This window comes from Gadus macrocephalus, chromosome 4 (assembly GCF_031168955.1).
Source record: "Gadus macrocephalus chromosome 4, ASM3116895v1".
In the NCBI taxonomy this organism is placed as follows: domain Eukaryota; kingdom Metazoa; phylum Chordata; class Actinopteri; order Gadiformes; family Gadidae; genus Gadus; species Gadus macrocephalus.
Window position 1 is genome coordinate 8,496,716 of NC_082385.1, and position 13,614 is coordinate 8,510,329.

At 41.9% G+C, this 13,614-nt stretch overlaps 1 protein-coding gene across 1 annotated transcript; it reads right to left on the reverse strand.

Annotated features, from left to right (window-relative positions):
- Positions 1-119: 119 nt before the first annotated feature.
- On the reverse strand, positions 120-13,605 carry ptpa (protein phosphatase 2 phosphatase activator). The gene is made up of 10 exons (XM_060049958.1): positions 13,405-13,605; positions 12,150-12,259; positions 11,597-11,683; positions 11,179-11,304; positions 10,790-10,907; positions 8,401-8,500; positions 7,885-8,009; positions 7,000-7,100; positions 4,816-4,923; positions 120-1,112 (listed from the first exon to the last, which is right to left on the reverse strand). Exons 1-10 carry the CDS (start codon positions 13,427-13,429, stop codon positions 1,038-1,040), a joined length of 975 nt encoding a protein of 324 aa, XP_059905941.1. The 5' UTR covers positions 13,430-13,605; the 3' UTR covers positions 120-1,037.
- Between the last annotated feature and the right edge of the window lie 9 nt (positions 13,606-13,614).

Below are 13,614 nucleotides of genomic sequence, written 5' to 3' on the forward strand. Positions count from 1 at the left end.
ATTTAAAAGATTACATTTATGACGATAAATCGCTAAGCAGATTTAAAGGCATCACAATTCTAAAAAGCAATCATCTGTTTTACTCAAGGATTATTTGTCTGATAAATGACCACTAGAAATGCTTGCAATAATATTCTCCTTTTTTATTTGTAAAATGAAAAATAAAAATAAAACAAATGTATTTCAAACTAAATCAAAATAGACAGAGAGGGAGAGGAAAGATGAAGCCATTTTGTTTAAAACACCAACGTTATAAATACAGTGTCACTGAAGTCCATGTCGACCGACCAAATAAGCTATTTTGAGATAACATTTTGGTAAAGACTTGTTAAAAGTCTAATTGGTTGTTATTTTGGTTTTGTTTCAACGGATTTAAAACCACTTTTTCAATGTCTCTTCTCTGCCAGCAGTTGCATGGCAAATGTGTTGAATGAAGGAATAGATTCCTTTGCGTGTTTTTTGTTTACTTAAGACCATTGTGTGCAAATTCTTCATTTATAACTTAATGTATTTCCCCACTCAAATCAATACTTGTAATGGCAGACATTGCTTTGCATCAAGAAACCCATCCCGAGCAAACATCAATGAGACACAGAGAATCATGATAGAAAACAATGGGATCGGGAAACCCCCCAAAAAAAACATAAAGACACCACAGGGAAGCTAGAATGATGTCAAACAAAGTCCATAAACACCTTCTTCTCACTTTAAAAGGAAGCGATCCCCCTGTCAACATCGCATCGTACGCTCGCTTATGCATCGTGAAGAAAAAAATCACGCACAGCAAATCGTGATTCTGAGCGACTGAGCTTGTCTATGCGTGCGTGTGTGCTTAACACACACACACACGGAAATAAAGACCGGTGCCCAGCATTGCATTGTGGGAGGACCGACGGCTTACAGCGGTGGGTGTGCGACGCGTTGTGCGGGGTTCTAGGTCGCGTTGGGATGCAGAATGGATGGGGGGGAGAACAGTCCTCTTGAGAGTGATGGTCCTTTTGGTCTGGCTGTAATGTCCGCGGCCCGCCTCTGCTCCATCAAGGCTTCACCGGCTGGACGGACAAAAGGCTACCGAATTTGAAGTGCTGGATCACTGGGAACTTCTCCAAGCACTATAGCCATCATGACGTAGAGACAGAGAGACAGAGAAATGGAGGTAAATTGGAACACAGTGACCACGGGGATGGATTGAATAAAGGAAAACAATTCGGTCCTTACAGAGAATACAAAGATACGGTTTACAGATTGTGATGAGGGCTGGATTGTGGTTGTTGTGCCGCTAAACCATCATGGAATCAAGGATAATGAATACGATTTAGACTAAACAAGTGCACAGCGTGTGTGTATGGACTGGGCATGTCACTTTCTTTCATATCCTCAGGCCCCGTCCACACGAAGCCGATTTCATGGCGAAACCGCAAAGGTCTTGTACGGTTCGGCCTTCCGTCCACACGAAGCCGGCGAATCCGCTGACCGAAACTACAAACTTCTGAAACCACCCTCGGAGGTGGTTTCAAATCTATCCGGTTTCGTTTTGGTTTTGTGTGGACGCCTGAAACCGACTGAAACCGCAAACCATGACATCATCGCCCCACCCCTCGACCTCCTAGCCAATGGCTCTTAAGCCCGCGGAGTCTCAGAAATCACAACAAAAAAGATGATGGCGGACTACAAGCTTGTAATCGTTCTGCAGCATATCATGTCCCTTGTTGGGTTGCTAAGCCATAATTTATTGAGAATCTAGTTCGCCATCGTAGAAGAGCTGTTTGTTTGTGTTGTTAGTGGTTCGGGGGGCAGCCTTTATGCGCATGCTCTCCTCTTCTTCTTCTAGATGTGTACCAGAAGCAGCGCCCCTTATGGGCCTGGAATGTTTACTACAGCGTTTCTACAGATCTATCCGGTTTCGCTTGGCTTCGTCTTTACGGAGATACTTCGAAACCGGATAGATCGAAACCGTAACGGTTTCGCCCGTTTCGGCTTCGTGTGGACGGGGCCTCAATCTCTTCACCATTCGTGTGGCTGGGGGGGGGGATTCTAGATGCACCCCTCGCTGGTTCCTACCAGGAACAACTGTGCTAATCACGGTTTGTAGGAACATTTGAAACGGGAAAATGTGCAAATGAAACATGTCCGACTTTGCGTTGACTAGCTGTCTTAAAACATCTGATGTGTCGTTTTGGATTTCATTCAAATAAAAAGGTTCTTACTAATGGAAGTTGACAGGACCTATTAAGACAGACGAAGCTAGGGCTGTTGGCTCTGATTCTAAAACAATGTTCCATCACGGCTAAATACATGGTTTTGCCCCAACCCAGACTCATTTTCTGAAATGAAGCATTTGTACACCGTAGACTTACTACTTCAGATAAACTTGTTAGAAAATATTCTTCAAGAATTGTGCACCAATCTGCAAGTTTCCGTGAGAAAATACTCTTCTTGCTTTTCTGCAATGTTGTGATGGTATCTCACCGGCTGGAATTACCCGCAACACTTGTTTTTCTGGTGCATATCTGTAGTATCCCCTCTACGTTGGCTGCATTTCGTTTGAGAACATTTAAAAAGAAAAAAAATACTGTGGTTCCCGGATTATTAAACTAGAGACGAGCAGTAACTGGACTAACTGCCTCAGAATGCAACATTTTGGGGCCAATATTTTAGTCACCAATTTTGCCTTGGTCCACACACTGGAAAAGCAAACTATTTAGAAAGTCCTGGGGGCCAACGTGCCATTACTACTCATATGTGTGTTGGATTACACCTGTTGTGTTTTTCTCCACACATTTGGTTATTTGTTCATGTATTGTGTGGTGGCACATTCTGATGAATAAGTCATTACCAGATCTATTGTGTGATTAGGATCTTCAGTAAAGAGTAAAATGCATCAGTACATGTCTCGGCCATACAGACTAAAGACCCCCCCCCCCCACCCGTACAGACACCAAATCATCTCTGATAATTTGGGTATTTATGGGGAAATATGTCCCGATGTTACAACCAGAGTTTTCAAACATAGCAAGCTTTCAGCACCAACAACCACCATGAGACTGATTTCTTTTGTGGAACATCATTTGAGACAAGTCTGCCACATATCACACAATCCTGAGTTCGATCTGCCAGCATCGTCATTTCAACCATCCTCGTTAATTTGACCATCATATATTCAGTGAATGCTTTGTGGAAGAGAGACTCCAATGATAAACCACAACCATTTCCATTTCTCTATAACCAAACTCACACTTTTCCAATTCAGATTAAAAGAAAGTCTATGTCTTTCTGAAAGTCATGAGAGACAAAGTCATGTTCCTACAGAGAAGGAGCAGCGAGGGGAAAGAGCAGCTCGGAGCAAACATCCATTGGCTGGAAGAGAGTGCAAGAGCCCGGTCCCGGTGTGGGGCCAAGAGAGGGAGAGAGGAATGCAAGCCTGCTGATGGCTGCTGCAGGCGGGGGGGGGGGAGGGAGGGAGGGGAGGGATCGAGGGGGGGAGGGAGGGAGGGAGGATGTGGAGGAAAGGGTGGGGGTGGATGTAGACTGCTTGGCCCCACAGCTCTCTGGGAAGACTCACAGGCTGCTGCTCGCGAAAGAAAAAGAAAAAACACAGGAAGTGGGCATGGGGGCGGGGAGAAGGGGGTGGGACAAGGCAGCTCTAACACACACACACACACACACACACACACACACACACACACACACACACACACACACACACACACACACACACACACACACACACACACACACACACACACACACACACACACACTCCTCTCTTTAGTAGGTTGACTAGGTACTTTCCATACTTCTTAATGAAACCATTCTTACACTATTTATATATATATTCATGCACATTTTAAAGAGTAACATCTATTGTCTAAATACTATGTTGCATAAGCTAAGAGCAAATAAAAATAACTCTCACTCCTGACTACCAGAATTGTTACATGTTGCCTGGGAGGGTACATACTAAAGTCTGTATAAATGACTTTCCAACCCATTAGAAACATTGACTATCTTTATATTTAGGATTTACCCTTTTTTGTTAAAAGGATAAGACACAGGCAGAAGACCATCTATAAATTAGCCATTCATATCTCCATTCAATAGACAGAGTAGTTGGTTTTTATGTGGACTTTACAGTTATTTATCTTCATCTAAAAGACTACTCTTATTTTTAATGTGTGGGGTCATATAATGCAATATGTGTACTCTGTTGGACCGTCGGTCCCCAGTAGGGGTCCCCAAAGATTAAAATAGCCTGATTCTACATTTTGCGTTATATTCCATTTTTATAGCCTCACGTACCTTATAAAAATTATAACATGTGTCAATAGTATATATATTTTTTTACTATAAATGCAATAATGAATAAAACACTTAACACCCTGTCCAAGTCAAGGTCATTCTTAGTGCTTCCTTGGTAATCTTTAAATTAAATAGAACATACAAACTGGTAATAATTTCGTCATAGGACGTAGTTGTAAACAGTTACGAATAACCACTAAAAATACGACTGCAATTTCCCAAGCAAAACGGGGGACAAAAACAACGCAGCCCTCACCGGGTGAAGTGGCTCATGTGCAGCTCCTGCGCACATTACATGACCGCTAGCATGTCCCAAGCACTACTTCAGGTCCCAGCTGTGTGACTGTGCACTCAGATCAGCGCACGGTGGTCACTACACTAGAACCTCTAACATAATCCGGTACAGGTTATGTGGTAGAGACCACAGATCAGCTCACTGGGGTCCTTACACTAGAACCTCTGAAGGGAAAAAGACACAAGGCCTATGAGGGCGATGTGTGCTGTGTGCTTCCCTACCTCAGCTTTATACATTCTGATCAGGCCCTGGTTGACCTTGGCCCAGTTGGGGACAGCGCTGATGTTCCACAGCTGATTGGAGTGCTCTGCGAACGGACCCGTCTTCATCTGAGGAGGAGAAACAACCGGGTTACAAAGCATGTCAACACAACAAACCGTTTTTTTATTACATTCTTAAAAATTCTTAGAAACATTTCAATGCTTGGGCAGACACAATGAGCATGTTGAGGACGATGTCTAAGCTAAAACTAAAAAACTTTAAATTCCGTTGCCAGGACTCCAGGAAGAACACACAGATTAGGCATCATTTCAGCTAGTTTTTAAAATGCGCACAAGCACCCAAAGAGTCAACTACAATACATTCTTAAGATCAAGCTTGACAAGCATAAAACTAGGACTGAATATATAAATAAATAAATCCAAATATTCCTCCCGTATCTTAATAAATACGACTAATACTTATTTTGTATCCTAGGCGCTTTATACACAAACAACACAGGGGATTACTGCAGTGCATGGTATCAAATTGCACCCAAACACACAACAGACCACGGCTCGCTCTCTGCTGAAGTCATGCTGGGTTCAGACCCACACGTTTATCATTTTATTACAGGTATGATATCAGACTTCAAACAAAGCCGGCACCATGACTCACTAGTTTTTAATGGGAGAGAGACTATTTCTTTCCCACCACGCTTCATCCAAGAGGAATTACGGGCCCAGGACGAGAGGCCGGCCTGAGACCATGGGTGTTTATTAACGCCGCAGCTGCTCCATACTCCACCCCCAGCAGAACACATCCCTGTGTGTGTGTGTGTGTGTGTGTGTGTGTGTGTGTGTGTGTGTGTGTGTGTGTGTGTGTGTGGAGGAAGGCTGGGGCTGGGGGAGGGGCCTCTTGGGGGGAGGGGTCAACCCCAAAAATCCCCTTGGGGGAGGGGGAGGGGGGAGGAGACTGATTCACAGAAACATGTGGAGAAGGAAATGACTCATGCGAGTTCGGGAAACACACACACACACACACACACACACACACACACACACACACACACACACACACACACACACACACACACACACACACACACACACACACACACACACACACACACACACACACACACACAAAAGAACAAACGCACAGACACGCATGCACAAAAAGCACGTGTGCGCACACACAAACACACACACACAGACACACAACCACACTTTGACTTATAAAGTTGCACAATAAATATTCTGTAAACCTCTTTCCGAATATGCAAACATTTTGAAGAATAAGAAGAAACTGCCCAAGCATCTGTTGTGATGAGCATCCCAACACTGTAGTTTGCACGAGTAACCTTACTCTACTGCCCTTTGACAAGCATGCCCGGTTCATTGATATAAAGTGACGTTGGCCCCGTTTACACAAAATATCTAGATTCTACAACCGTTTGTATCTTGATTTAAACAGATATCGGTCACAGGCACAGCGAACACGCCCACTCAGTCTATACAAAAGATCCCCTCTTGATACTTTACACGCACATCCAGAATTCAGCTTTGTAACACATCCATGGTTCTCACAAGCTCAACGAATGGGCGGAGACTTGGTGGCCGTGGTGGACTGGTTTACATTGCACTGGATAATGCAGAACGCAAATCAAGTTTAATAATACAAATGACAAGCTGTAGGGCTCGTAAAACCATGACAAAAGTAGGCACACCGACTCGAGGCCTTTGTTCCGAACATTTCCACAATCTTTAGGTAAACAGAGCGATGTACCAATCAAGGCGAACGCTTACTCTTCCCTACTCAATAGTGAGGCCAAGAAGAGCCATCTTCAATCACAGGAAGTTGGACAGGAAGTGATGATGTAGCAACCTCTTGGCCTCTCATTGCCTTCCCTCAGAATAATTTCTTTTGAAAAAGGATAATAATCGTTATGCTACTTTAATTGAAAGAAATGTTAAATTAAATTAAATTAAATTCTAAGAATGTTCTGCTTTCTTAGAATTGTGCCTGCCAGTGAAGAAGCTACATCCTTAATTCTGAGCGCTGCAACTAATGTTTAAGTGGTTGAATGAAGATTTTATTCTCAAGCAGAGGCAACCCGATTTTGAAAGCGGACACTCAATTAATTAGCAAAACAATAATACATTTATTTTCTGTGTTCGACAAAGTGGGCAGTAGGCTGGTCTAACCTCGTTGATGAACTTAATGCACTCCAGGAACATGTAGTCGGGATAATGTTCGTTGACCACCTTGTCTTCTATAAAGTGCCTTGGTTCCAGTGTTGGGTGATCTAGGAGAGGAGAGAAGAGACAGGGTGTAATAGCGTTTGCCCACCACCATGTGTCGCTATTAGACCATAAATATCGACGTCTCACAATTACAATGCAACCAATGCATTGTAAATGCAACCAATATTAACAATGTTCATATTAAGGTCAGGTCATTAAGGTCGGTTAGTAGGCTGATAAATAGGACTTAGTTTTGAATATATGGCATAGATGCTATTGCTAGATATGAATTGAAACCTTCAACCTCACATTAGACAACCATATCAACCATTTCATATGAAAAGTGGGGAGGCAGCTCCTACCAGAATTGATTCGGTATTGAACACAGACGACTTGGATGTCAGATAACTTATTGTCCTTATAATGTCAGATAACTTATTGTCCCTCCAGGAATTCAAGATTGCAACAATTCACACTACTTTGACCAAATTTCAATGAAATCAGAATGTGCTGGCCTATTATTTGACCAATCTACGCACATTCCCCAGACGAAACATCACTTTTATTTACAAATCTTGTTCCTTGATAATGAACGTCAGGAATGTGCTGCATACATTTCCAGTTACCAGAGTTATAGGGCATTGTTTGCTTTGTGATTGGACCAGAATTCCAGCAAATTCCAAATAAAAAATAAAAAAAGCACATTCAAATCATTGCAAATTGCAGTGGAATTTCTGAGTAAATCTCGAGCACTTGTTAAAGTGACCTGCTTGACTCGGTGTGGGGCTCCGAGGACCCAGCCTTGCCCTCCAGACTTCTTGACCGGACTACCACACTGGCTCCTACCTACTAGCTGGGCACTGCCCCATATGAAGGGCAGGAACTGGAAGTCGTCCAGACCCCACACCCCCTGGCTCCCGGCCGGCTCCATACGGTAGGTCTTCTGCAGCTTCCTCATCACCTCCAGGTATCTGGTGCACGGTAAACACACAGGTTAAAAAAACACATGATCAATAAAACACAGGATCATAACCTTTAGTCAAACATTCAATCCCATTCAACCAAATCATTAGCATGATAATGACTAGCGTCTAAAATTGACCTGGTTTATAGCCCACTAAGGTAATGAAAGCAAATTGGTTAGGCGCACGTAATGAGTTTTAGGTTTGCATGCATTATTCAGACAAGCGTTGCCATAAGCCCTATTAAAAATGTCTATGGATTATTTGGAAGTGTATTTAATAAACCAAGTGGGCTCGCGGGGGGTGTTGCATAATGCGTGGCCCGTGAAACCCTTTGGGACTAACTGTGACGAAGGGCCGTCCGAAATACAAAATATACTCGACTTTGACGTGGAATCACCTGTTGAAGACTCTAAAGACCATGGCCATCTGGTCGTCCACCCGGAGGGCCCCCACCTTGCAGAGGCAGCAAAGGAAGGCGGCGAACGCAGCCTCATGACCTGCAGACATTGAGAAGTCAAGGCCCTTGATATATGAAGAACATGCCAAATTTATCAGGGTTGACAGAAGTACTGTACAGCTTTTGGGAAATGTCCGAGCAATTAAAGTGGACTGGATCAATTTGAGCCTGTTTCATTAATTAACTTAGTTACATCGATCCAATTTAATTATCGTGTCAATATGTTCAGTCTGGGAAACATTTTAATCCATGGGTGTCTACATGTGGTCGTAGAGATAACTATTGATATTCTCTTCATTACCCAACTACACTTTGTTATTGTTGCCTACTAGTGAAGGTCTTTTTCATTTAATGAATAGACTCCATCGCCCCAGGACTGAGAGTGAGTTTGTGTGTGTTCTCTTGCACCATCATCATTTGACGATTGTGATACAGTAGTTTAATCAATGTAGGAAAAGGCCCGGTCCATTGCCTGAACTAGGACCACATCCCTGGAAACGTGTTTCTGAATCCCAAGTTGGTTCAAAGGGATTTTAAATGATGTATAACTATAATAAACTCATTCATCACTTTGTGTCAGCTCCTCTCCCATAAAGTAACGCCCTCTGACTTTGAACAAAGGTTACGGCTGCAGTGAGAAGCTGCATGGTGCAGGGTTGGGGAAAAACTTAATATGCGCAAATGGATCTCTGAGAATCCTATTGGAACAAATAGAGGACTACTAAAATATATTCAAGGGCACTTGCAAGGTCGTCATCGAAACAGATCTTAGCACATAACTTGAGGGCCACATAAGCTTTTGTTAAAGTGATGGACAAAAGAACTCCATCGTTTACTTTTATTTGTGACTAAGCATTATCAAGGTGTGCATTCAGTAAATTATCTTCCATCAAATCCATTGCAAATGCAATGTAATTTCACTATCGATTTCCTTCACGCCGAATTTAATGAGGGCAGATTATTAACTCGCTTCGTAGCCTAGAGGGCGACCAATTACCGTGCACTAGCGCGGCCAAGGCAGTGCCCAATTACCAGACTCTCACAATATGGCAACGGTGCAGCAAAACGAAGCTACGTCGCAGTGGACCACACGCCTAAAACCCTGAGGCTTTGCATGAATCAGCTTGGCTTTCACATTTTCTGGGCTATAACTTTGGTAGGTGTGTAGTGGCTACAGCCCTCTGATATGTTATGATTTTCATACGTCTTTTAGATCATGTTTCCTTTAAAAACATACGCACTCACTAAATATGCATCCACGTTACCCAGTGGTGGACAGTAACGAAGTACAAGTAATTCGTTACCGTACTTAAGTAGCTTTTTAGCGTATCTGTACTTTACTTTTGTATCCTTATATTGTGAGACTTTGTACTTTTACTCAACTACATTTCGTAGGGGAAAATCACTTTTTACTCCACTCCATTTGAATAACCTGTTCATTTCAACGTTCCTTTCCAAGAAATGCATGCGGTGTGTGTGTGTGTGTGTGTGTGTGTGTGTGTGCGTGTGTGTGTTCGTGCCTGCCCCCTGTGCGTGTGAATGTGATTGTGCGCACGTTTGTGTCTGTCTGAGCTTTTCCCATGCGCGCAAAGGTGTTTGCGGGTGTGTGTGTGTGTTTGTCTGTCTGCCCCTGCGTGTGTGCGTGCGTGCGTGCGTGACCATAGACAATAAAGAGACAGATCCAAATGACTGTGCATGCACTGAAAGAGTACCAATCAGAACACATCGTGATTCGTGCAGTTCGGGCGGGTTTCTCCAAACTTCCCTTCTGTTCTCGTATGTCTGTTTAGCCTTCGGATTTCGCTGTCACGTTTTGACGTTTATTGCCAATACACAATAATGGAAGCGCCAGATATAAAAATGTAGCCCCTGTGGCCATAATTAAGCAAACTATTTGAAGTAGTGGAAAGGAAGAACGACTTGTTAATTTTTAAGTGCCTTCTCTGTCTGGTTAAGAAGCATACGTTTTCCTCTTTCAAAAATTCGCCGAACAATCTGAAGTAATACATAGATGTAATTATGATAATTTCGTATGATATCAGTACCAGATATCACAAATAGAAAACATTGTATTTAGAGTGGTGTTAGTTGGGGTTATTTTAACCTTAAATTAGTGTATAAAGGACATAGCAAGACATTGGAATTACATTAAACCAAATTACCTTTACTTTTGATACTTAAGTACATTTAAAGTGAAGTACTTTTATACTTTTACTCAAGTCGACGTCAAGGGAGTACTTCCACTTTTACTGGAGTAATATTTTACACTAGGTACCTCAACTTTGACTCAAGTACGTGGTCTGAGTACTTGGTCCACCACTGACGTTACCTGTGCCGTAGTCTATCCTGGTGGCATTCCCAACCGCCTCTTTCAGGTACACTGCAATCTCCTGAGCTGCCGGAGCACTGCTCTCTGGCAGCACGGTGGCAACCAGGGCCTCTGCTTCCTACACATACACACACACACACACACACGTCTAATACACTGTATGTGGATCTATATGTTGGAGTTGGAATGTGAAAGTGTAACATTCAAAGTGTAGTGAGTTTTTGCTCTGTAGTGTGTGTGTGTGTGTGTGTGTGTGTGTGTGTGTGTGTGTGTGTGTGTGTGTGTGTGTGTGTGTGTGTGTGTGTGTGTGTGTGTGTGTGTGTGTGTGTGTGTGTGTGTGTGTGTGTGTGTGTGTGTGTGTGTGTGTGTGTGTGTGTGTGTGTGCCCACCTGATCCAGTTTGCTGTACCAGGTCCTGTAGGCCTTGTTCCCGAAGCGTGAAGGCTGATCCACGGGAGGGGTCTCGTCTATCCATCGGTCCAGGGTGCCCAGAAGATCTAACAACTTCTCCACCGTCTTCAATACAACAAGAACAACAGAGTCAAAAAAGAGTTAGTTTCAATAATTTAATATTATATACTCAATGTTTGCATTATAGTCGTTTTTTTGCAGAAAATAGTGTTAAAAGATAGACTGTTAATTACAATCACATGATTCAAATCAAATGACATTAGACACTATAATATAATGTTTATCTAAAGTATCTTTCCTGTAGATCATTATTTTCCCAAAAATTGTGTGGCTAAGAAAATCCTTTTTTGACAGAAGGCGACCGAAAGATAACATTTTCATGTTGCCTAAGCCGTACCTCTGAAACTTTGTATTCACAAGTGAGCTTCTTTCTTTTCACACCTTCATTCAGTGTCAAAATGAATCCCATGTAGTCAGCATACGCCTTCATTGAGACACAAACAAAAAGAGTGATCAAATAGTAAGCAAACATATTGCAAAATATAAGTAAAAACACAATTTACAGGTTCGATTTTTCCCACATTCAGTTTACGTCACAACATAATTCATATGTTTCTATAAAGCCAGATGTTGATTAATTCAACCAACCTGTTTTTAATGTGTTTTACTGTGATGTGTTTTAACAGTCCTATGAAGCTGAAGTAAAATCTCCACATATGGACAATAAAGACTATTACTATTATTAGCCAGCCAGAAAAAAAAAGCTGTTTTGTGCCATGTCAGTCACAAGCAGGTCAATTGATGGACTAACAGATACATAGATATAAGAGAAGCGATATCTTTCAACATCTGGCTGAGGATATGGCGAACCTTTTTACATCCCATTTTTAGAAAATGCCAGAAAAATATATATTAAAATCAAGATATCCTGGTTTTCAGCAAGAACCCACTTGAGATCGTCTCCACTTCCCCATGTCTGGGACCATGCTGATCTCCTTCTTGGGCACCACGAAGCTGAACGTGGCTGGGGCGTTCGCAGCGTCATCCTCAGTGGAGGAACCTGAACAATGGTATTGGCAACATTGAGTTTAGTTTAGCTTAGGTCAGTTTGTTTGTATAGTATTAGGCAAGCAAATATTTCATGAGGACATGACAAGAATTATGTTAATTATGAATATTTAATATACATGCATGGAGAACCTCATTTGTTTGGGATTAATATATAGCAAGATATAAGCGTTGACCCAGTAAAAACAGGGGATAGCAATCTACTACTTTATGTGAAAACAATATATTATGAAATACATTATGTAAAACACCAAACACAAGGATAGAAAATAATTTTAAATAAAATCAAATAAAAACATCGATCAGGATAAGCAGTAAAACTCGTAAACTAGTATAACTCTGGTACTAAAAATGAAAACATAACTTAAAACATGAGTTAAATACATGCTAGAACAACTGTAAATCTATAGATAAAACTATAGGTATACTAAATAAAGATTTATCTTGAATGATATTGTACACTAACTAAGGGGCCAATGTATCACTAATATTGAACGTTTCATATAATTGTTAGGCCTACAATGGTAATATAATTCAGGCAGACTCGTTTTGATAGCGTCAGCTTCCATAAACTTCAGAACCCTACCAATGAATCCTAATCATGGAGCAGCAACTGTATACCAAGGAGGTCAGGGGATGGTTCACATGTGAACATAATTCAAACAAAAAATTGTGGTAGTTTAGGAGAATGTGAGATGGAGCATGATGTGACACTGTCGCGGTGTAGGGGGTAACGTTCTACATTAATAATATAGATTTGTCTTTAATTTATTCCAGGTACGAGTCGAGTTAATACCCAAAACATCACCACTGCAAATTTATTGGTGCTAGCATTTATATAACCCTATTAAATACACCTACAATGCTAATGCCTAAAGCACCACCTAGTATGCCTTTGTGAGACCTAATTAACTTAGTTGATTAAGCAGAACGGCCAATTCTGGAGTTTTCCTGATCTGCTAACATTTTAAATTGCATCACCCATCTCCTGTGAATGTTAGATAGTTCAGTCACAATATCGGTCCTCTGCTGCAGCTAATAGCGAAGGGTATTTTATTCAGCCTCATACAAAGCACTATATATTAACCCGCATGTCTAGAGGAAACAAATAACAATTCCACTGGTACGTTCCCCTACCTGACTGGGGCTCGGTGTCCGCCATGTTTACAATGGGCGTATAACAACGACGTCACCTTTCAACTTTCACCCTCTGTCATTTTACAAAACCTGCACCACACGCTGCCAAACCCATGGGGGCGCTGTTGTCCAGCCAATAGCAAAAATAGATTATACGCTGATTATAGTGTTACATTACATACACATACAGATAGACAGAATATTATGAAG

Coding starts and splice junctions, on each gene's coding strand:
- ptpa (XM_060049958.1), bottom strand. CDS start 13,429: ATGGCGGACACCGAGCCCCAGTCAG. Junction 12,260..13,404: donor GGACACCGAGCCCCAGTCAG/GTAGGGGAACGT, acceptor ACCATTGTTCAG/GTTCCTCCACTGAGGATGAC. Junction 8,010..8,400: donor GTCTTTAGAGTCTTCAACAG/GTGATTCCACGT, acceptor ACCGTGCACCAG/ATACCTGGAGGTGATGAGGA.